At 40.9% G+C, this 24,652-nt stretch overlaps 1 protein-coding gene across 1 annotated transcript in view; it reads right to left on the bottom strand.

Moving 5' to 3' along the window:
- Nucleotides 1-15,754: 15,754 nt before the first annotated feature.
- The window catches only part of LOC306741662 (A-kinase anchor protein 13-like), a 43,410-nt gene continuing 34,512 nt past the window's right edge, over nucleotides 15,755-24,652 (bottom strand). The window contains exons 27-33 of the mRNA XM_079223977.1: nucleotides 24,558-24,602; nucleotides 23,269-23,319; nucleotides 22,989-23,183; nucleotides 22,582-22,863; nucleotides 20,980-21,099; nucleotides 20,666-20,879; nucleotides 15,755-20,020 (exon numbers count right to left, since the gene is read on the bottom strand). Coding sequence (XP_079080103.1) covers nucleotides 19,962-20,020; nucleotides 20,666-20,879; nucleotides 20,980-21,099; nucleotides 22,582-22,863; nucleotides 22,989-23,183; nucleotides 23,269-23,319; nucleotides 24,558-24,602 — 966 coding nt within the window. The 3' untranslated portion in view covers nucleotides 15,755-19,961. The remainder of the gene's footprint in view (nucleotides 20,021-20,665; nucleotides 20,880-20,979; nucleotides 21,100-22,581; nucleotides 22,864-22,988; nucleotides 23,184-23,268; nucleotides 23,320-24,557; nucleotides 24,603-24,652) is intronic.

Here is a 24,652-nt window from a genome sequence, read left to right as displayed (position 1 = left end):
TTGAAGCTGCAGTTTGAAGTCAAGTGTTTTGTATGTACTTATTTATTTATATCTATAGTATACTTTAAACAGTTCATAATATTAAAAAAAAAATTGCCTTGGCAATAAAAAAGTATCGGTTTAGGCACCGGTATCGTTTTAAAAGTATCGATTTAGCACCGGTATCGGAAAAAACCCAAACGATACCCATCCCAAACCCTACTATTGTTGCTGGTTAAATTGATAAACACCACAACGTAAATTCAGCTTGTAACTTGATGGCAGATCAAAATAAAACTCATGTTGAGTTTGAGGGCTCTCTGCAGGATGGGGTCTGTACTCGTCCAAAGAGTGTTTTTGTAGTCCCAAGAACTCCAACAGAGTGATACCTCTTCCATCTTGCCTATCGTGTGATGTGAATTTGACATCTAGTTTAACTTTTATCCATATCATGTCGGTAACTTTATCTAATCCACTTCATAGTTCATTCAAAAATAATTTAAACCAGGACCATCATTAATTATGTTAAATGATTAAGGGGTATCTGTAATACCAAAAAAAAATAACGATCCTAAATGGGGACCTTTTCATAAAATACCGCTTGTTCTCTGGTGTTTGCTTCTTAAGGGGCCGATCACACCAGACACGACTCTCAAAAACACGTCGCTAGCAAAACCATTGTTTTCCTATGATACACCTTTTAAATGCGCACCTTTTTAAAATGTTTTTCTAGCGTTTTTTAGGCGCGCATAAAAGTTAAAATATTCTCAACTTTTAAGCGCAAGGCGCGGAGTCGTACAGCTCATCAATGTTCCCCGGTTGCGCACACAGGCCCGCTCCACAGCTTGCAGGCCCACTCCACAGCTTGCAGGCCCGCTCCACAGGCACGCAGGCACGCTCCGGGCTGTTTTGCGTGCCTCAACGTGCTGAATGAGTTTTGTGAGAATATTCAGTTCAAATGGATCAGTGATGCTTTCTTACCCTCATCGTTCTCCGTGAAGTGTCCGTGATGTGGCCCCGTGACGTAATGAGGCCCTGTGATCTAATGTGTGACTGAACACAAAGCTCACGGTTCGGATCCTATCACGGTTTAGCAGAAAAGGGGGAAAAAAGCGAGCCGTCGATTGCAGATTATCCACATTGGCCAAAACTGATCTTTGTTGTTCCAGTATGATGAATGAGGGGGAACCATGCGTTACACTTGTGAGCACTGAGCCGGGCTCACTTTGATAAAACAACCTTGTAAATGCCACATTACTTTTCAGCAACCAAATCATGGAGTAACTGAGGAGGCAGTTTTCCGCGTGTGCTCACAGTGTGTCACAGTTAACACACCAAACGTCATTACTCAGCTTAAAGAAATATTCAAAGGAGGAGAGTAGCGGGTCCACCTGACGTAGGTTCCTTTAGAATAAGTGCGGTGCGGTGGATCTAATTTATGCCGACGTGAAGTGCGGTTGATGCTCGCTCTATTCTATTTAGGGCTGCAACTAACAATTATTTTAATAATCGTTAATTGCAGCCCTAATTCTATCGCTGTAATCACAGTAGAGCTTACTGTTGTAATGTCTGTGCTGAGGTCAAACTGTGAAGACACCGTCTTCCTGAGGTGCGTTCTCCTTGTCGTCCTCCCCCCGTGCTGTGGGACTGCAGCACATAAATATCCTCCGTCCATAATCCACCCACTGATGCGTGATGCGTACTCTCCTACATCGTCAGCTCTCCTCTTGCATTTTCACCTTTCAAAAATGAATGTTCTGAAACCGGAGTCCCAGAGCAGCCTGCTCCTCCCAGAACCACCTCGCCCGTCATACTTACAGCTTCTGTGTCTCGGTCTCATTCATCCCTCTGTATCCACTACTTCTTAAAATATGTATGTTATGTCCCATCCCCAGCTTGCTTGTCCGCTTTCCCCCACGACCTTGATTTGGTTCTTCTAGCTGTGACGCGAAGATTTGTGATGGATCATCCTGGAATTTAGTAGCACTTCCAGCACTCAGAGCAGCAGTAACAACCACCTTCCCCAGGGTCTCACTGAGCCTGGCCTAATTGAAAATTGACTGCAGTGTTTGCCTCACTTTGTTTTTATGGATATGATTTATTCATCATCAAAACAGGACATTGAGGCAAAGACTTAACAGCCCATTAAAACCCATTTTGCTCATATTATTATGACTATCATTAATTTATCCTAACACCAGGAATGGGAGCGAGCCAGGGCCCTGATGTGAGCGGTTGTCCTAATGGCGTGGTACATCGGAGGAGGGTAAACAGTAACGGATCTCTGACGGCTCTCAAAGAAAATGTTCTCATTGCGTGTGTATATTCAACACATCCGGCACGTTCGTGGTGATCTAGTTTCCAGTTGAAGTTGCTTCCGCTCCCTCAGCACAACCAAGGAGATGTGATGAACAATTATACCTTGAAACTAAGACCACTCTAGGAAGTCTATCTGGAGCGTCGTAGTTTGAAGCGTCGGGCCACTGACTTTGATGGTCCGTGACTCGGTCAGTGGGTGGATCAGTGGCTCCACTAACTGTCCTGGATTTCATGGTCCCCTCATAAAGAATTGTGGTCATTTTGACCAGTTTTGCAGGTATTTGCTAAAAGGCCAGTGACATTCCCATCTACCTCAGCCGAACTGTAAAAGCTTGGTGCCTTTGCCAGAGATGAAACGCATCATGGCCAGAACGCCCCCGTAGTCAGAGACCAGGCGCTACGGTGTCCATGAAAACACAACAGGAAACATAACGTGCGCTGGTAATTGTCTACGAGAATGACTCAAGAGTTTTGAGATTTTGAAAAAATAAAACCCCATAATAATAGAAAAAAAAGAGATTAATTTGGGACAAATTTGCACAACATTCTGGTCTGTGACTACAACTGCTTTAAGATTAAGATTAAGAGACAAGAGCTGTCAGTGTTCACCCGGTTTATGATCGCTTGTGAATATGATCGCTTTAAAGTAGCCCTGCTGAGAGAGAGAGAGACACACACACACACACACACACACACGTAATCCTTACTCTATTTTACAGCTCAGCAGCTCATACTTTCACTGCTCCTGCTCTCAAAGCTGCTATCTTTCTCCCTTGCAGTGGTTCACCCGCAGATACAGATATTAAACCTGTACATCAGTTCTGTCTCTCAATGATCAACCTTTTAACAAATGAGCAAACAGAAGGAAGAAACCAACAGAGGAACCTTTCCTGTCCCAGGACGGCCAGACAGACTAGATGGGTTCAGAACATAATGGAACAAGAGTTATCAAAGATTTAAGAAAGAAATATACATCATAATTAGTGCTCGGTAGCGATTACAATTTTCATTGGCGATTAATCTCATTGTTATGCGCAAAATTAAATTATAAATTAAATAAATAAAAATAGTGTAGTGCGCACTTTTATAATAAAAGTGCGCACTACACTATTTAAAAAAAATGAAAATATATATATTTTAAGGCAAGTACACAAATAAACAGTACAAGTACAATTGTGATACATTAAGCCTTTTTCTTCCCCCACCCCAAGCATTCAGGTCAACAGTATCATTCAAAACAACTCCCTCCCCGAACCAACAAAAACAACAACCTCTTAATTGAGGATACACAAACAAACAAACAAACAAAACAAAACGAAATCTAATGAAAAATAAATAAAACTGAATGAAGAATTAGTAAATGAACAGTTATATAAAATCAACGATACACGGTACACGATAGCTGCTCGCATCCTGGCTCAGCAAATGAGAACCTACACTAGCAAAAGAGTAACTGGACTTCAGCATTTGTTATTAGGTCAAGCACAGGCTCGGGGGTGGGGGGGCACCAAGGAAAGAGTCCGTAACAGCAGGTCATGGCATACTACAACACCTCATCAGAAGAAAGTCCGTCAAAATATCGAAGAAGAGGTCTCTAGCAAGCATAAAATCAGATGCATAAAATCAGCATAAAATCAAGCATAAAATCAAGCATAAAATCAGATCAGAATTTTAAGAGTGAATTTTCTCCAATTTAAGGAGGAACAGGATATTATGTGAGACACTGAAACAAATACAAATATCTGGGTAGGACGTTCATTTTGATAGTCTGTATCCTTCCTGCCAGAGATAGTGGCAGACAATTCCACCTCTGTAAATCTGCTTTGACTGCAATAGTCAAAGCAGTAAAATTTTGATCTTTAAGAGTACGCATGGTATGTGTAACTATAATACCCAGATATTTTATTCCTGTGTTAGATATTTTAAATGGTATAGACGACTGTAAGGAATTTTCAGCAAGTTGATTAATTGGAAGACATTCACTTTTTGAAATATTTAACTTGTATCCCGAAATAGTGCCAAAAATGTTCAAAAGCGAAAGGGATGTGGGATACTTGTCAGGGGGTCACACACATACAGAAGGAGATCATCAGCGTAAAGTGAAACACGATGTTCAACCCCTCCCCTTTTGATCCCTTTAAACCCTCTGGCTGATTTTAAATGGCTCAATAGCGAGAGCAAACTAGAAAATTTCACAAGAAATTTTGAAAGTGTGGCTACTACTGCCGTAAGACGTCGCAATGTATATACATTACCGGTAGTGAGATGTGTTATTGAGGTACTATATATGTATGTATGTATGTATGTATGTATGTTTATATACATACATACATACACACATGCCAACATTAGCGATGAGGGCTTGATGGTGTAAATATGAATAGGACAGCACTTTGCTGCAACATATCACGTGATTACATATGAATACCAGCCCCTATTGTCCTTGACCTCTAAAGAATCAATAACTCCTTGACTTAAAAAAAAAAAAAAGTCTGAGTGCACGCGACAGTATTACCACGTGCACGGCCGTTTGCGCGTGCACGTATGTGTGGATTGGAGATATATATATATATATATATATATATATATATATATATATATATATATATATATCGGGAGACTGGACTGTGGATTTGCTCACATTTCCGTCATGAGAGAAAATTGTGGTCCGATTTAACATGGAGGTTGATGGAGCAGTTGGCCGGTCTTCATGTCGCTTTCAGGCTTGCTGACAAAACAGTATAAATTTGTTGGATTCCACGACACATGTGTACCGCAGGCACAATATTTCCAACGTTTTCATATATAAATTATGCCTCAAAAGTCAATATTGTGGAGTGAATGGCAAAATACAAATACAAAAAGGTTCGTTAGGACACAGCTCCTCGTGCTCTAGGAATGACATTACAGCTCTAACCTGCCCCATACACACCCATTGTAAAGTCTGAAATGGTTCCCACATTTTCCTAAACTTGAACAATAATTACATGAAAACTGTGCTAGCTATCAAAAAATGCCCAATTGGGCAAATAAACTCCAGACTTTTGTCAACGTTTTAAACTTTAAATCATTTCTCTACGATAAATTATGGCGAGTCACTGTGGGCACAAAGATGTATGTTTTTTTGCTCTCTTCAGTCCGAAACCACAGTCAAGTGAATGGGACAATTTCTCACCATTTTTCGCACTTTTCGGGAAAATGGCCGGTCGAATCTCTTAGAAAAGTCATAGCACACGATTCCCGATCAGGCCGCACGTTTTGATGTATTTTTTCCGCATGTGCTGGCAACGCTGTGGAAGGAGATACGCGCCAAAGTTTTTGTGGGACTATGATTTAAGTGTGGCTTCAGCTACAGGGGTCATAGACCCTATAGCAAAGCGCACTTAATAGTATTGCTCGGGCTTATTAAGTGTGGCTTCAGCTACAGGGGTCATAGACCCCTATAGCAAAGCGCACTTCATAGTATTGCTCGGGCTTATTAGTTGGAATGCTTCCAGCAGTCCAACTATTGTTATCGTCTTCTTTATTCAACTTCTTTTTTTTTTTATTCTATTTCTTCCGTACGTATTTTGCACCTTATCTCCTCCTTCATATATTCAGCTACAGAAACCATTCAACTATTACAATATTCAGCTACTTAAGGACACTCCTGCTATATCTCTTCATATTTCTGACTATTAAACTCTTTGAATTATTAAGCTTTTTATGAAAATTAAAATGAATGGGAGCGGATGGGGAAAATCTTCAAATCCTCTTCAACATCAAACGCTGACAGGTTCTGCATACGTTCAGCTAAAGACACCATTTAAACTTTTAAAATGTTGACAAAACCTTCAGCTATTATTCTATAATTTCAGAATTTTGATATCTTCTATAATTTTTTAACTGTCAGCGTTTTCATTTCATGCTTTTTTCCGACCATTTCTGCCTTTAACATGGGTGTGTATTGCGCCGCTTAGAGTGCATGATGTCACAGCTTGAGTGTAGTTCCCCTGGAGGATTAGTTAGACTTTATTTTTGCTTTTTGCCATCTCCTCCACAATACTAAGTCTTTAGGCTTAATTTCTACATCAAAACGTAGGAAATCTTGTCTTACTTCGTAACGTAAGGTGGCCTCCTTCTTCTTCCATTCCCTCCCATGTTAAATCTTCCTCAAAAATGTCTCTCTGACGACCGTACCTGATTTAGAAATTGCAACTAGAGACACATCGTGTAGCCTAGAGACCCACAAACAACATCGACGCATTCGCAAGAGTCTTATCTCTCAGAAAATATTATTATTTTGGCGTCTTGCGTTTGAAGTTCTTGAGATATGAAGCTTTTTATGAAAAAAAAATGCACTGGAGTCTATGGAGATCATACAACTCAGTCTCTCCCTCATGTGCCAGGTGTTTTCAGTTTGAACTAATCACCGCTTCACACTCATTCTTGTTTTAATGTCATTGTGGGGACACACACACACACACACACACACACACACACACAGAAACCAAGTGAAGGCTGTTGGTGGAGAGAGGAAGTGAATTTGATCACTAGCATGAAGTTTGCTATGCTCACTGACTGTGTCTATGTCCGCGTGTGTGCGCGTGCACATGGTAATACGGTCGCGAGCACTGTTGTGTGTGTGTGTGTGTGTGTGTGTGTGTGTGTGTGTGTGCGTGTGCGTGTGTGCGCCTCAGTGACGCTGTTGCTCCCACGTCTATTTAAACTCCAGAAAAATATCAAGGATATCAGTGCGATCGTCTCCTCCTCTCTGTTGAATGTACTATAATGGTGATTTGAGCATGTTTTTGCCTCGAAAAATGGGGTTTAATAGATGGTTTTGTACACAATCTGCACACGCATTGGAGTGTGTGACTTTGAATATCTGCATGAATATCTCCGTCAAAGGCATTGTAAAGCCTCCTGTCTGTCTGTCTTCCCTTTCAAAATAAAAGCCCCATGAATTAACTATCATAACATAAAGCTCAAATGAGGATTTTTGTATTAAATACTTAATGCGCAGACTAATACTTTGACCACTGCTGCTAATATTTGGACTATTACTGCTACTCCTGCTACTAATACTACTACTGCTATAACTATTAATAATTACTACTACAGCTATTAATATGACTACTGCTACTACTATGAATACTACCACTACTAGTTCTACTCCTACTACTGTTATTTCAACTACTACTTCTACTACTAATACTGTTACTTCAACTACTACTTCTACTCATACTATCGTTATTTCAACTACTACTTCTACTGTTACTTCAACTACTACTACTTCTACTCATACTACTGTTATTTCAACTACTTCTACTACTACTGTTACTTCAACTACTACTACATCTACTCATACTACTGTTATTTCAACTACTACTTATACTACTACTACTACTACTACTACTGTTACTTCAACTACTACTACTCATACTACCGTTATTTCAACTACTACTGTAATTTCAAATACTACTACAACTACTACTTCTACTCATACTACTATTATTTATACTACTACTACTACTACTATAACTACTACTTCTGCGACTACAACTACTGCTTTCACTCATGCTACTGTTATTTCTACTACTACAACTACTACTTTTAATTTATCTCGGATTATTTAGGTGTTGCAGTTTTGCTTCCAACTTTTCCATTTAAACATTAAGGATGTTCAGCAGTTCAGTTCAACGCTTTTGGGCTTCAACACTTTTCAGCAGGTAGTTTATCTTTTAAGCTATTTTAAGCTATATTCAGCTATTTTCAGCTAAATTCAGCTGTATTCAGCTGTGTTCAACTATATTTAGCTATTTTCAGCTATATTCCGCTATATTTTCAAATATTTAAGCTTCAGCGTTTTGCATTCCAACGCATTTTCAGCAGGAAATGCAATTTCTAGTTCCTATTTGTTTCACAAAAAAATAATTGAATCAGTGACGTATTTACAGAAGGTTATATCGGCCAGTAGAAGCGAGTCCAGGCGCCAAAGTCTGAATTCTTTTGGTTTGAGGTCAAAACGAAGGTCTAAAATTACAGTAGAATGGTCAGACACGGTAATAGGAGAGTTTTGAGTATAAATAATTGACGAGATTAGTGCTTTATCAACCAAAAAATAGTCAATCCGGGAGTATGATCGGTGAGCGTGAGGAAAAAAAGGAATACTGTCTAGCTGAGGGGTGTGAAAACCTCCAAGGGTCAATGTAGCCAAATGAAAGGCTGAAAGAGTCTGTGACATTTTTAAAGGCGAGGCAGGCCGGGAGCTTGATCTATCTAATATTGGGTCTATGACACAGTTCATGTCGCCTCCAAATATCAAAGTATGGGAGTCCAAGTTTGGGATAGAGGACCGTAAAACCTTGATAAAATCATGGTCATCCCAGTTAGCATAGACCGATACCAGGACAACTGACTTCTGATATAGTATACCTGAAATAATGACGTACAGTCCGTCTGAACCAAAGATTGTGTTAGTAGGGGTAAAGTGTACATTTTTCTTTATTAATATGGCTGTGCCTCTTGTTTTTCAAATTAAATTTGGAGTGAAAGACCTGGCTAATCCATGGTCTGTTCAGTTTCCGGTGATCAGAATTTTGTAGATGTGTCTTTTGAATGAACACTACATCGGCATTGAGGCTCTTAATGTGTCATGATTTTAGTTCGCTTCATTGCAGCGTTTAATCCACCAGTATTCAAGGAGACAATCCTCACTGCCTGTCTGCCAGCCGCCCCTCCGTTGGTTACACTAACCATATCCCAGCACAGAGTTTCTGGTCAGTCCCAGGATGCGAGCAGCAAAAGAAGAGTAAACAACAGCGAGTGTATGAGCAAAAAAATTACACTATTTTTATTTATTGATGATACACATGAACAAAAGTGCAATACACACTTAAAACAAATGAGGTGTTTTTTCTAACAGCAGTATTCTCTTAGCACAGTAGCAGTTAAAATATTTCTTGTAACTCAATTTAAACATTAATGTAATAAAATGACATTAAAATACAACATTCCCTCAGAGCCACGATCATAACATTATAGCTTGAACAGGTTCATGTGTTAAGCCCGCCCCAAATGCTCCCATTGGGACGCGTGGTGATGCCCATCCCAATACTGATCTACATCCTCGCTCTCCTGGGACTCTTGAGATTTTGTTACTCTGAAGCTGGATATTTCTCCTCTTTCTCATCCTATATTTTATTTTCACAAAGGGACATTATTCTGTGACTGCTCTTCTCGTATCAGGAACTAGTCTGTTACCTTGACAGCCAGCAATGTTTTCTACCTGGAGCAAACCAACTCTGAACAGATGTGACAATACAACCTTTAAGTCTTTGAGCCAAATTGATTTGAGATCTTTTACAGATTATAAAGGAAAATCTATGAATTTCTATGGATTTAAAAATCTGATCAAATTCATCAAAAACACAAACATTGGCTCCAGATGAAAGAGACTCATTACCAACATGTCACAACACGGCTACAGCCCTAATCTTCTCCTCCCGTCTCTTTCAGGTGTTGATTGTCCGCTGAGAAGCGACTGACTGGAGGAGAATCTTCTGAGGCTCCAACCCTGAGGCTGGAACGCCACACCGGACCAATCCTTACTAAACAAAACAAAAGTGGCACCTCACAGACTCTGAGTCAGTCCTGAGCGGAGTGGCAAACAAGCCAACGGCCCAGCAACACACACAGCCACACCACACACACACAGAATCCCTCTCTGTATGATGCTTCCTGGAGAATGTGATACTCCTCAAACAGACACTTGACTGATGGACGAATGCTTCTGTCGACTGATAGGAGAGTTTTGTTTTTTTAATGTCTTATTAGTCATTAAAATGTCACTACTAAAACCATTCCAGTGTAAAGACCAACACTGTTGATGACAGCGTTAACAAACTTCAGCGGTTTCCTTAAAAAATACAAAGAAACCCAAATGACAGTCGGTCCGTTACCTGAACCCAGTAAACCTGACTTCAGGTTGCACTGCACACACTGACTGTATTTAGTATCGCTACCACTTGTGCACCAATACAGTGTTAATTTGAGTTAGAGGTTCAGATCCCCTCAACTGTCGTTTCTTTATCTTCTACATTCAGAAAAGTCTGGCTGATTTTTATTTTTCAATGTTTTTTTTTTACAATTACCGGTTGATTAGCATTATCAGGTAAACTATCAGTGAACATCAAGAGAATATTTGACTCGCTCTCTTTATGCTGAGCAATTGACTGAGGAAAAGTCGACGCCAGGAGCGTTTCAAACTGACTTCCATTATTTGCTCACTGCTCCGCACGGGGAAATCATCCTCACTATACATTCAGACGCTACCGCAAACTCAACACTAGAAAAATCCTGTTTTCAATACGGATGAAAGTGGTGAGCTTATAAATTGAAGGATGCAGTGAATAGAAGATGGATTTGTCCCGCCACACCTATACACGCGACGCAGCGGCGCAGAACTCCAGGCCGACATCTCGGCGCTCTCCCTTCCCGGTTGGGCGGACGAGTTGGAAACCACCTCTAGGTGTCTTTACTGTCCCAGACCTTTTCATCTTTGGATACCAGGTGCTATTTTGTATCGACAACGGGACTTCCTTCATTCTGAGCACTGCCTTTGCAATCGTCACGTCAAAGGATTATTTTAGCACCTTTTCTCCCAGAGAGGAACAAGTTGCTGTCGGTCTTTGAGGCAGAAGTTGGACTTATCATTACATTGGGAACTTGAAATAACTTAAATGGTTCCTATAACTACTAATTACAGAGAACTAATCGATATTTTTGCAAAAGATGGCCAAAATAATTCAAATTCTATGAAATAGAGATGATGTATTGTCTTTATGCATCTCAATCTAATGTTTTTTATCTGAAGTGAAAGGTCAGGGTGATGAATTGTTTTACCCCACCGGATGTGGTGGCGGGACTTAATATATCTAGAAATCTATACGGAAACTATGGGATGGTGATTGTAATGACAGCTTGTTGAAGACCTACTAAAAACCATAGCGTCAGCAAAAAGTCTTTTAACCTCATCTCTGCTTTTGGGTGTGAGGCTGTATGTAGAACCGGATCTCTGCTGGAACCTTTTCGATGACTGTTATTCTCACTTTGCAACGTTTTCCAATCATTTCTGTTTATGCGTTTACTTCCAAAAGACTAACAAAGGCCCAGGAGACGCATGTGGGAGCTCGTTCTGTGGACAGCTGAGTGTTTTAAGTTGCACATGCATTCCTTTTCTATTTCCAGAAGCATGTTTTAGTGTTGAAGGAACACACTTGGTGTGGAGGGGGGGGGAAAGTCTTTGATTTCAAGGTTTTTATAGGAGCAATAGGAGGAGCTCAGAGCCGAGGCCCGGTGCACGGCGTGTCCTGCAGAAAACCAAAGAGCCGCTTTGAAGCAGAAGCTGAACCCTAAACCCAATATATATTTCTTATTTTTCTGTAACACCTATGCACTTTTTTGATATTCGTCAATGCATTCGTTAGCGGTGGCGCGTCTTTGTCCCACAGGTGTGGAATGTTTTTCTACATGCTGGAGATGACACCAGCTGTCACAAGATTGGGGGAGGGTAAAAAAAAAAAAAAGATGGCACAAAATGGATAAACGGGATTTCTGCAGGACACAGATTGCACGGTGGCTGATTGGTTGTATTGTCTCTGTGATACAGTGTTTGCTGGTGTTTTGTGAGTCCTTTGCACAACTGTTAAATGAGCTTCCCATTTCAGCTGAAGAGATGCTCAAATACTCGCCACCTGTACTTTAGAATTTAAGGAAGTGAACGTGTTTTTGAAAGAATTGAGGATTTTCTACTTTTTTTTTTTTTTTTTTAAATATGAGGAAAGAAATGTAGATGCTGTATGTTTTTACTGGTGAAAATAAACATCAACTCACTTTTTAAACTTTTCGTGGTTCTTGGATGAGAAGGATGAGGAATGCATGTCTCGCTTTTGGTTGGAGTATATGAATTTATCTGTTTTAAACGAGGAAGCTATTTGGTAGTACATTGTGAAAGGACTTGAGATGACCTTTCCAGTCAGCACCACTCAGGTCTGTTTTCATCACTTCCAGCTTGAGTTGTCACACCATCCAAAACAGTCATAGAATCTCATGAATAATATAGTTTTGTCATAGGTCCGCTCCTGGGCCACAATAGAAATAGGAGACCAGACAAGTTTAGAAGTAACAAATGAGCATATTTATTTACAAAGTAACAATACCGATCAGAAATAATGTGGAAGTCATTAATCGGTCTTGTGAGCACGTGTGAAAATAGTACCCGGGACAACGGGGGAAGAAGAGGAAGAGGAAGAGCTCCAAGTAGCAAGCTTTTGTATCAGGAACCACACCAAGTCCAGGTTTGGCTTTTGATGCCTATGACCCAGATCAAGACAAAGAAACGCCACTGACACAGAGATGCCGAGTGGAATGAAGGGGGCATCCCAGTGCACACAGATACCATCAATTATCATACAAAGATATCATAAAATCATGAAAAGTATGTCCAAAAAGGTCATTAACAAGTCTAGAAGTAGCAGTATGTGAAAAAGACGGTGTACTGTGTCAAAACATTATGGAATAGTATGTCATGGCCATAGACTATTTTGTCAAAGACTAAAAAGAGCAATATATTGAAAATTCACTCATGAAATCTAAAGCACCGATGAATATTCTTTCCAATAACATTAATAAAATATTGTTAAAAATAGTTTAAAAAAAAACATAGCTGTTCAATTCACACTTCAGTTTCAGTTAAATTCAATGAGTTCAGGATTGTTAATTTAAAAATAAAAGTCATGGCCATAGACTATTTTGTCAAAGACAAGCTACAGTATGTCGTCACATGCAGGTGTTGATCACTGTGGAGTCACTTTTTTTTTCTTGTCATCCAAATGACCAGAAACTGCAGTTTTTAGATGAGTTTTATAGAGCAATATATTGAAAATGTAATTGTCAGAAAACTGAATTGTCAGTGTACACCATCTTGAAAAGTCATAGTACAGTATGTCTAAGTAAAAAATACATATATATATATATTTTGAAAAAAAGTAAATCGTATAGGGGATGAACACGAGCCACGGGGGGACACGCAATATTGGGATTGTGGGAGAGGCTTTTGAGGATGGGGTTGGGTATTAACGGATACTGAGCTCTGGATGCATTTGTCCTTTTCAAAAACATTTAAAAATAACGGGGATATCTGCACTGCAGAGACTCAAAGGGATTGTAAGTAGATTTAAAGTATTGAAGTATTTGTAAAGTTCCTTGGAGAGAAACTATTTTTAAATAGTTTTAAATAGCTGTCTCTCCAGACTCCTGATGTTTCTCATTTCACTCATGAAATCTAAAGCACCGATGAATATTCTTTCCAATAACATTAATAAAATATTGTTAAAAATAGAGTTAAAAAAAAAAACATAGCTGTTTATCCTGAGTTCTATTCACACTTCAGTTTCAGTTAAATTCAATGAGTTCAGGATTGTTAATTTAAAAATAAAAGTCTGCTTCTGGATCGAACCTGGATCAACCTGGTTGATACTGTAAATTCTCAAATAACGTCTGGATGTGAAATAACAGGGTTATCTAATGTGTATTTCCATCGGTTGACCCCTCAGTACTCTGCACTACTCTTCTCTCTCAGTGATTCTACTTCCTTTGATTCCACTTTGTTTCAAAATAAAAGACCTTCCGGGAAAGGAAGGAGCTTTTACCCACTTAACTCCTGATGGAGTTTAAACGTGTAAAAGATGCAACAAACTAACATGACGACAGGAAGTTACACCAGAGAACAAGAGGGAGTCCTCCTAAAACACTTGGGTAATTTATCTTACTTATTTACTAAGTAGAGAGGAAACTGCTGATTGTCTCTCCTTTGAAGACTTTCTAGAAAGTAGGGCTGGGCGATATTATTATTTATTTTCCTCTGATAACAAATATAACAAAGGGGCGAATGTATGGAACATTACTTAGAAAATAATCAAAATTTATCGACATCAACATGGATGTTGGAGGTGCTCAGGATGGGCTGCTAAAGAGATCTGGAGTCAAGAGTGACGTTCATAAAAACATGAATGACTTCTCAACATGCATTGCTCCGTTTCTCAACGGCTCCTCCGGGCTCCGTACTTTCACAATACGATTCAACATATATTCAGAATAAAGACGAGCCACGGGGGGACACGCAATATTGGGATTATGGGAGAGGCTTTTGAGGATGGGGTTGGGTATTAACGGATACTGAGCTTTGGATGCATTTGTCCTTTTCAGAAACATTTAAAAATAACGGGGATATCTGCACTGCAGAGACTCAAAGGGATTGTAAGTAGATTTAAAGTATTGAAGTATCTGTAAAGTTCTTTGGAGAGAAACTATTTTTAAATAGTTTTAAATAGCTGTCTCTCCAGACTCCTGGTGTTTCTCATTTCACTCATGAAATCTAAAGCACCGATGAATATTCTTTCCAATAACATTAATAAAATATTGTTAAAAATAGTTTAAAAAAAACATAGCTGTTCAATTCACACTTCAGTTTCAGTTAAATTCAATGAGTTCAGGATTGTTAATTTAAAAATAAAAGTCATGGCCATAGACTATTTTGTCAAAGACAAGCTACAGTATGTCGTCACATGCAGTGTCTGTTGATCACTGTGGAGTCACTTTTTTTTTCTTGTCATCCAAATGACCAGAAACTGCAGTTTTTAGATGAGTTTTATAGAGCAATATATTGAAAATGTAATTGTCAGAAAACTGAATTGTCAGTGTACACCATCTTGAAAAGTCATAGTACAGTATGTTTAAGTAAAAAAAAAATATATTTTGAAAAAAAGTAAATCGTATAGTATGAAAAAAAGGCCATAATTTTGTTTCTCAAGTCACAGTATGTCAAAGTCATGAAAAAGTCACCATATCATATATCATCGAAAATCCAGAGTAGAGAATGTCTTAAAGGTAATTAAGAAAGTCATGCATAGAATGTCCAAAAAGACATAATACTTTGCATAGTGTCCTGATTTGTGGTAATTCTGTCTTGACTGAATACATTGAACAACAAGCTCACTAGCCCATTTGAAGGCAGCAATAGATCTGATACACGGATCACTACCTGGCTAACTGGTTATCGTAACGTTAGCGTCTGGATAGCAAGCCAACTAGATTGAATAGTTTTCCTCTTTTGACACAGAAAACATCATGACTGAAATGATTGCAGCCCTTTTTAGAGTGGGAACCCTGACCACCCCATTTAAATGTATTTGAATGGTAAAAACTGTCAAGTTGGAATGATTATGGGTATGAGTATGGAGAGGCATCTCCATACTGGTATTCAGCGTGAGGCTGGAGTTTGATCATTTCTCACTGGGATGGAACCGTAAACTTCCCCCCCCTCCATCAAAAGAACCACACAACCTGCGTCGCATGACAAACAGCATACTCATTTATTCAAGAGAGAACATGACTGTACATTTGAAAAACAGGAAGAGGAGAGATAAATAAAGCTTTATTATTTATTTAAAAAAGAATCACACAAAAAAGCAATTATCCAACTAAACAAAATCCACAGTACTTTGGAAGTTCAAATTTGTACATAAAACATATTTACAAAATTTGTTGCTTTGCCCTTTTTTCTTTGTACATAAAACGAGAAAAATAAATGTACCTTTTTTGTTTTTTTTAGTACAAATACATTTCAAAAAGCTCACAGTGCAAAAACTGTGAGGTTTAATGTGAGTGCGTAAAATTCCTTATGAACGGTTTTAGTTCAAATCTAGTGCACGCTGAATGGTAACAATGTGGAGGAGGAGAGATCGGGCCTCCCGGACTCAAACTACCGTTTCTGTGATATTAGCTTATTATGTTTCTGGCATCCAAAAGCTGCAGATTGTGTGTTGAAGCGTGCAAGAAGTAAACCAATGGAGAGCAGCCCTAAATGCATCCTCTAGTAGACTCATTTCCACTCATTACAGATTACAAGACACGGAAACCCACTGAAGGATGTCACTTTGGGAGGTTGTCTGGACCGGAGAGGGGTTTGGATGACAAGTGTAAATTGGTATTTTAATTAATCTCCCTCTTCTCAGCAGGACTCTGTGAATGTGCTGCTGGGACTTTCTCTCACTAAGAGTCCTCTGTGCCTTTATCTTGAAATGCAGAACCGGGTTGGAATAAAAATTAAAAGAAAGAAAAGAAACCTTGTTTCTTTTTTGTGTGAAGCCGAATAGATTTGGACTACGTGCTTGTTAATCTTTCTAAAGTTCCAGACAGCTTAGGGAGCTGAATTATAGCGCAGCATTACACCAAATACCGTGTATCAGTGGGAATTTCAAAATACTCATTCAATAGTCATTAGAAACGTACTTATCAAAATACTTGCTGCACAACCCGATCAAACACATTAAACACAACAAAAGTAATAAATTAAGAGTTTTGTGATCTTAGACTTAAATTCGGCAGTTTCGTGGTTTTTGTCGGATCCATTTCATAACAGTTCATCTACTGAACGCATACAAGGCTAAATTAGTATTTCAGTACGACTGGAATCCCAATTAGCCCATTTCTTTAAAAAAAAAAAAAATATATATATATATATCTCAACGCGATTTTTGTACGAGTATTGTTGATATTTATCATAACTGAAAGGGGAAGGAAAAAAACAACCATCCAACATGCTCCTTCTAGCCAAGACGCCACATAAAGAGGCTGCTGGTGCTAAATGTAGCTTCAAAGCTAAGGCGCTACGCGGCAGAATAACGGCTACATGATTCAACATGTAAACTGACCCATGTTTATGCTTGCCGGTATGTTTATTTATGTTTTTAAAGCTGTGTGCCACAGCTGGCTAGCTAACTAGCTCTTCAAACTGACGTTAGCGGTGACGTTTGAAAGCTTGTTTAGTGATGTTAGCTCGATGGCTAAAGCAACTAGTTGTTCAAAGTCGGCGGCCTCTCTCCGCGTTTGAGTCCCCATTCTGGTCAGCTGGTGATAAAATAGAGTTTTATCAGTTTTATTGCGGTTAAAGCTTCAAGCAAACGTGTTCAATTAGATATCCGCTGATCGATTAGTTAATGCATAGACATGAAACCTGCCCCCCCAAAAAAGAACTCAGGGCGTCTTATCTACAGAGAAGATCTGTTTGCTGGAGCACAAAACAACTTGAAGGCACTAATGCATAACAGGTCGCTTGTTTTATATGCTATTGAGGCTGTGTGGTCATCTGGAAATATATTGCTGGTTTTTGATGTGAATCGGCGAAAAAAAAGAAAGAAAAAAAGCTGTGTTTTCTTCTTGAGTCTCCAAAGGAGGTTTTCTTTGCCCTTGAATGCTGGAGATTGAAAGGAAGACGAACCGCCACTGGCGCGCACACACGCACCTGCACACACACAAAGCAGGGAGTCAGGAATCGGGCTGCTTGCACTCTCACTCTCAGCTGGAAACTTGCTCCTCTCAGCAGCGCGGCGGGAAACGACACTGAGGGCTGAAATATTATTCTCGAGACCTCCCGCGTCGCGAAAGCGCTCCTCAGCAGAGAACCAGAAGAGAAAATCAATGCGGTGCGAATCCAAAACTGGGAGTTGTTATGGCGCAGGAGGGGATGAACACGAGCCACGGGGGGACACGCAATATTGGGATTATGGGAGAGGCTTTTGAGGATGGGGTTGGGTATTAACGGATACTGAGCTTTGGATGCATTTGTCCTTTTCAAAAACATTTAAAAATAACGGGGATATCTGCACTGCAGAGACTCAAAGGGATTGTAAGTAGATTTAAAGTATTGAAGTATCTGTAAGGTTCTTTGGCGAGAAACTATTTTTAAATAGTTTTAAATAGCTGTCTCTCCAGACTCCTGGTGTTTCTCATTTCACTCATGAAATCTAAAGCACCGATGAATATTCTTTCCAATAACATTAATAAAATATTGTTAAAAATAGAGTTAAAAAAAAAAACATAGCTGTTTATCCTGAGTTCTATTCACACTTCAGTTTCAGTTAAATTCAATGAGTTCAGGATTGTTAATTTAAAAATAAAAGTCTGCTTCTGGATCGAACCTGGATCAACCTGGTTGATACTGTAAATTCTCAAATAACGTCTGGATGTGAAATAACAGGGTTATCTAATGTGTATTTCCATCGGTTGACCCCTCAGTACTCTGCACTACTCTTCTCTCAGTGATTCTACTTCCTTTGATTCCACTTTGTTTCAAAATAAAAGACCTTCCGGGAAAGGAAGGAGCTTTTACCCACTTAACTCCTGATGGAGTTTAAACGTGTAAAAGATGGAACAAACTAACATGACGACAGGAAGTTACACCAGAGAACAAGAGGGAGTCCTCCTAAAACACTTGGGTAATTTATCTTACTTATTTACTAAGTAGAGAGGAAACTGCTGATTGTCTCTCCTTTGAAGACTTTCTAGAAAGTAGGGCTGGGCGATATTATTATTTATTTTCCTCTGATAACAAATATAACAAAGGGGCGAATGTATGGAACATTACTTAGAAAATAATCAAAATTTATCGACATCAACATGTTGGAGGTGCTCAGGATGGGCTGCTAAAGAGATCTAGAGTCAAGAGTGACGTTCATAAAAACATGAATGACTTCTCAACATGCATTGCTCCGTTTCTCAACGGCTCCTCCGGGCTCCGTACTTTCACAATACGATTCAACATATATTCAGAATAAAGCTTTCCGTAATGAAAGGCAGATTTTCTTGGATTTAAATGGCGCTAATCTATTCGGGATGATCCCATCTCCTCTTAGTACCAAATTACCGACACAAATTATGATTACATTATTCAGGGGGAAATGACAAACCCTACAAATTAAGCACTACTCTCTCATGTGTGTATAAAGTGCATGTTTAAAATCTCTGTATTCCTGATCCTGTTGAGCTGCTGTGATTTGTCACACCGAAGAGGCAATTAAAGAGGATTCTTTCTACGCTGAAGAGTCCGTTGTTCTGCTGGGATTGCGTCCATCAGACGGAGACTATATCAGAGACTTAAGGCACTAGAAAGTCTTTGGTGATCATTCCCCACTCCAGTCTCATGTCCCGACCACTTAGCCCGTCTCCACGGACCCGCCCATCTCTCTCCGGAGGCCGGCGTGTCGGCGATCGATTGCGCCTGGAAGCCCGTGTGACCATGCGCGCTGCTGACCTCAGCACACAGCGTGGACTCCTTCGGGGGTCGCTGACTGCTGAAGACACGGAGCGGTGCGGCGGCTTGCTGCCCCGCTTATGGCTTGTTGGACAGCCTGACGGAGGAAGCTGGAGTTGAGGCAAATGTGCGGATTAAAAGCTCAGCGTGGGACTCAAGACTGTGGAACTGCTCAAAGTGAAGTTAGCTGAAAGAAATGGCACTCGTCGTTGGTTCGTGTTAAAGCTACAGTTTAGATTCTCCTTGGCATCTCTTACTGATTGAAGGTGGGGGGGGGGGGATTCTTGGTGTATTTGTCGATCAAAGTCCCCTTGATTGAATCAGCAGCTCAGCGTGACTTCCCCTGGAGACTCAGGGAGGAGGTCAGTGCTCGTCTTGGCCCGTGCAGGTTAGTCAGGTCCCTGAGGTCGGGACAGCGTATGCAAAGAAGACCCCACGTTGTCATTTCATATCCAAATAGGGAGTTAGGAGGACACTTGGGGGTCCTGTCTGCTGCACTGGCCGGTGAGGAGTCACATGCCCTCCATCCTCAGCAGAAGAAGATGTCCCCGTCGTTCTGAGGATCCGACATCACTGCACCTTTGCCCTCTGGAAGAGACACAAGTAATAATCAGGTGTTGTTAACAAACAAGATAAAACATGTTAGTCAGTGAGTTTTACAGGATTTTGTTACTTTTGGACAGAGCCAGGCTAGCTAGTTCCCCCTGTTTCCATTCTTTATGCCAAGCTAGGCTAACAATTTCCTGGCCTGGTTGTACAGATTGTAAAGCTCTACATTTGTGATTTTGGGCTGTAGAAAATGAATTGAATTGGCCTTAACCACGGATCCCGGTGACATCATAGCACTACTTTTTGTACTTACTGAGCCGCTGTCTGCCGCTAATCCCTAGATGTAAACTATTAATAAAAAAATCTGTTTAGTGTTTTTGATAAACGATACAGTATCTTAAAAGAATAAATTGCATTTATCCGAATATTAATATGATCTAGGGCTGTTATTGTGGAAGGTACGGACGGAAGGAGAGGATATGAAGTTCGCCATCTTTGTTTAGGCCACGGAGCCTCCGATAAGTAAACTCCCAAGATTTGTCTGAAATAACAAGTTAGATGCGTGACTTTTTTTTTCCTGATAATCTGGCCCATTTATTTCCCAAATAGTTTTACTTAACAGATTAAATTCCAGGTGAAGGAACAAGGAGCGGCTAACGTCAGGATAGTTTTTGTTCATTGCACCTGTCTGTGTTGGCTCTCCTTTACCCTTCTTCTTCCTCTTGTCTTTCTTCTCTTTGGGTTTGGCCAGCTGGAGCAGTCTGTTGGGGAGCTGAGCCTCCTTCTCTGCTCCCTTGGAGGAGGACGACGAGGAGAAGGGGTTAAAGTTTTTCCCCATCCTCTTGGATCCGATGCGGAGGAAAGGCTCTTTGGTCGGGGCGGAGGACGAGAGCTCCACCTGTGGAGCATCCAGAAAAAAAGGAGAGCTCGGTTTTTTTAGTCGTTCTGGGACTCATTGAGCAGCCTACTCTGATCTCCTACCAATCTTTTTTTTTTACCACTTTCGGCTGTTCGGCCGCTTCTTTGGAGTCTAGATCCAGAGACCCGGAGCTGTGGAACCTTATGGACTCGTCAGAGGTAGTGGAGGGAGTCCGCTGGTACCGCTGCAGCTGCTCCGACTGAGCATAGAGACACCAGAGCCATGGTCACACACACACACACACACACACACACACACACACACCCCGATGTTTCATCTTTAACCCAGTAGTAACACCCTTAAAAGAGAACTGCTCCTCTATCAAGCTGTCAGAGATGCAATGGAGCCCACACTGTCACCAACTTTCCACCTGCTCAAACATGTGCTGTGTTCTTATTATATGATCAGTAGTGCCATAATGAAACATCTTTAATTATGTCTTATGACTTTATTACTCAATGCTACCACTGACAACAATGCTTTTCTATAACTTATGAAATAATGATCCATTTTTATGCTCTGTTTGAGTATGACCTCCTGATTTTGTTAGTCTTATTATTTCATTCTATTATTATCATTATTGTTTTTGTCATATTATGCCGTGTTCACACCGGACGCGACGCGAATTTGCGGCGCGACCAGTTTACATATTAAGTCAATCCACAGACGCGCTGCGGCATGAATTTGCGGCGAGATAGACGCGTTGGAGGCGGCGCGAACAGAACGTTTGACCTGGGGCGAACAAAGCGAAGGACGCGGCGCGAATTTGCGTAAGTTGAATTACCCCAACTCTGGCGGAGAAATCGCGTGACGCAAAGTTGCGGCAGCCAATCAGCGTTGAGAATCAGCGTTGAGAAGCTCCGCCCGTCACCACCGCCGTCTCCCCGTTTCTGAATGAAACTGCTGCTGCTCCGCCTGAACCAGCGCTGGTAGCGGCTTCATTGAGACGCTGTTGTGGGACTACGAATAATATTATGAACCCAGACACCATGGAGTTTGATGTTCCGACATATGTGGAGTTTACACAAAAAGTATAAAGCAGAACTGGTGGTTATTTCCATGGTGGATGGCATAATCGGTATCGTTTTACGGAGATACGCGAGACGCAGTTCCAGGAGGAGTCGGTGAAATTCACCGAGCTGTGTGCGGCTACGGATGATGTTATGAACCCAAATTCGAGGGCGTTTCATGTTCCGACATGTTTGGGACTTCCACAACAAGTATAAAGCAGAACTAGTGGTTATTTATTCCATGGTCGATAGCGGAAATGAAAGCTTCGTCGCTTGTTTCTCACAGAGGCAAGCAACAGAGCTAAGCCACGCCCCTTTGGTCGCGCCACGAATTTGCGTTTGGTGTGAACACCCTCTTTCTACTCGCGTGAGTAAACTTCCGCGGTGGACGCGGCGCCGCAAATTCGCGTCGCGTCCGGTGTGAACACGGCATAAGGTATTGTTTCCTTATTTGTGCTTGTATTGTATAATTGTTGTTTATAATATAATTAGATTAGACACGTCGTTTGTCGTCAATTGTCCTTGAAAACGAGATATATATATGTATATATATAAAATGTGGGAAAATTAAACAAATAATTCAAATCTGAAAAACTACAACTACAAATCAAATGTGATAAAAGAAAATCTGAATTTACGTGAAACGTTTGATCACAAACTCTGACTCTGACCTCGTCTCTCTTCATGGCCTCCAGTCTCTCGGTGTCCCTCCTCAGGAACTCCTTGTCTCTCTCCAGCCTCCTCTGCGCCTCCCTCAGTCTCTCCAGCTCCACCTGGTACTCCTCTTTTCTCCGCTGCAGTGTCTCCCACTCCTCCGCCACCTCCCACCGCCTCTTACTGGTCTGCTCCTCGTCCGCCCTCAGCCTCTCCTCCCGCTCTGCCAGACTTTTCTCCTTCAGCTCCCACGTCTTCTCTCTCCTCCTCTTCTCCTCTTGGTGTGCGGCCTGCTGTTTCTGCAACAAACCACAAGAGAACACAAGCACTGCTATAGATGAATATAATCGAACAAATGGAACGGACGGGGCTCGGATGGTGCCACGGTTTGTTGTGTGAGGAGGAAGTGGCAGTGAACGTGAACCTGCAGGGTGGCCGCCTCCTGCCGCTGTCTCTCCAGACTCCTGTGTTTCTCCTGCTCGATGAGGGAGGAGGGGCGGGACGAGGAGGAGGACGAGAGCGAGGAGGACGACGAGTGTCTGGAGGAATTGGCGGTGAGCCGCTCGCTCAGTGTCTGCCGCTGGTCCTCGATGTACGAGTCCTGCTGGACCACCACGGCCTTGAGAGGCAGGAGAAGAGGAATTAGAGCGAAGTGTGTGTGTGTGTGTGTGGTATATTTATTACTGGAGGTGTGTCTCTGGTACCTGCAGTGAAATCAGCAGGTCATGGAGATGTGTCACACTGTGCTGCACCTGCTGGAGTCACACAGCATTAAACTACGTCGAGGTTTCAGCGATGACAGATTATTGTATTTTATTTTAAGACCCAGCAAGTTTGTGACAGTAAAAAAAAAAGGAACAGTTAGGGTAAATTTGAGTCCCAAACAATGATGCCAGCAAATGTGTTCAACTTTATTCCGATATATTAATCAGTGGCAGACCGTCAGGGCCTTCTAAGCCTTCTCTGCTGGCCTAAACAAAAAGTTATAGCTATTTTATTATTTTATTTATTTTTATAATTAAAAGTTATAGTTATTTTATAATGTAATTGTTTTTCACAAATACACTACATGTATTATAAATATTTTAAATATATTAGCTTGTTTTCTCATTGCACAGCTGTCTTCATCTGTTCCTCTGCTCCTTCAGTCTGGTATGCCTTGCTTGGGAGCTGGTTAACAGCATCTTTATCCAATCACATTTCACCTCTCTATATGAAAAAGCTTCTAGAGGGTCGGGACGTCTGATTCGTCACAGGGCCCGGTGTGACCATTAACATGCGCTGTGATTGGTCAGTGTGTCAACAGGGCACAGCTCAAGGGGAGCTGGAGGGCTGAAGGAGAGAAGTTTAGTGACACGTTTAGGTGTTTTGCTTGTTTTGACAACGCATGCTTGCGGTGATGAACCCCGCTGCGCTGTTAAACAGCTGATGAAGGCGTAGGTAGGAATACCGCGGCCGCCACTGATATTAATGTACAGCTTTTCAAAACAATCGCGTGGCAATGCTTGCTGGGTAATTGATAGCATAATAAAGGATTTCCATACAATTGCAATAAACTGAAAAATCAACACCAAAAAGTATTTTTATTAAAAAAAGTCACAAAAGGCAGGATTCAGGTCGATTTCAAGGAACAGTAAGACAGTAAGGACAGACCAACATGAAACTAAGGAATGATATCACACTTTTAAGTATAATGTTCACAGAGTAATATCTTTGCTCACTGAAGACTTTTCTATCGTAATTTGGGGAAACAAGCCTTTAGAGGGGAACTATTACGGCTAGCAACGCGCACATCACATCATGTTTGGTAGCTAGCTAGCTAGCTAGCAAGTAAGATAACATTAGCTTTGGTGGAAACCATAAGCTCGCTGCCGTTAGCGGTGTCATAGTTACTGTGTGTAGTTTCACATTTTTTATGAATTGCTTTGGAACATACCCCACCCTACAGGCCAGTAGGGTGGGGCAGGATGGAAACAAGAAGCCCACACTTTACCTCATTGTTTCTCTTCAGCAACATCTGAAGGCTGGCAGTGGCTCCCTGAGGACACACGCACACAATTCATATTCACAGCACATTTAATATCACAC

This window comes from Taurulus bubalis, assembly GCF_910589615.1.
Source record: "Taurulus bubalis genome assembly, chromosome: 9".
NCBI lineage: Eukaryota > Metazoa > Chordata > Actinopteri > Perciformes > Cottidae > Taurulus > Taurulus bubalis.
Note: the sequence above shows the minus strand (reverse complement) of the source record. Positions and strands in the feature narration are given on the sequence as shown.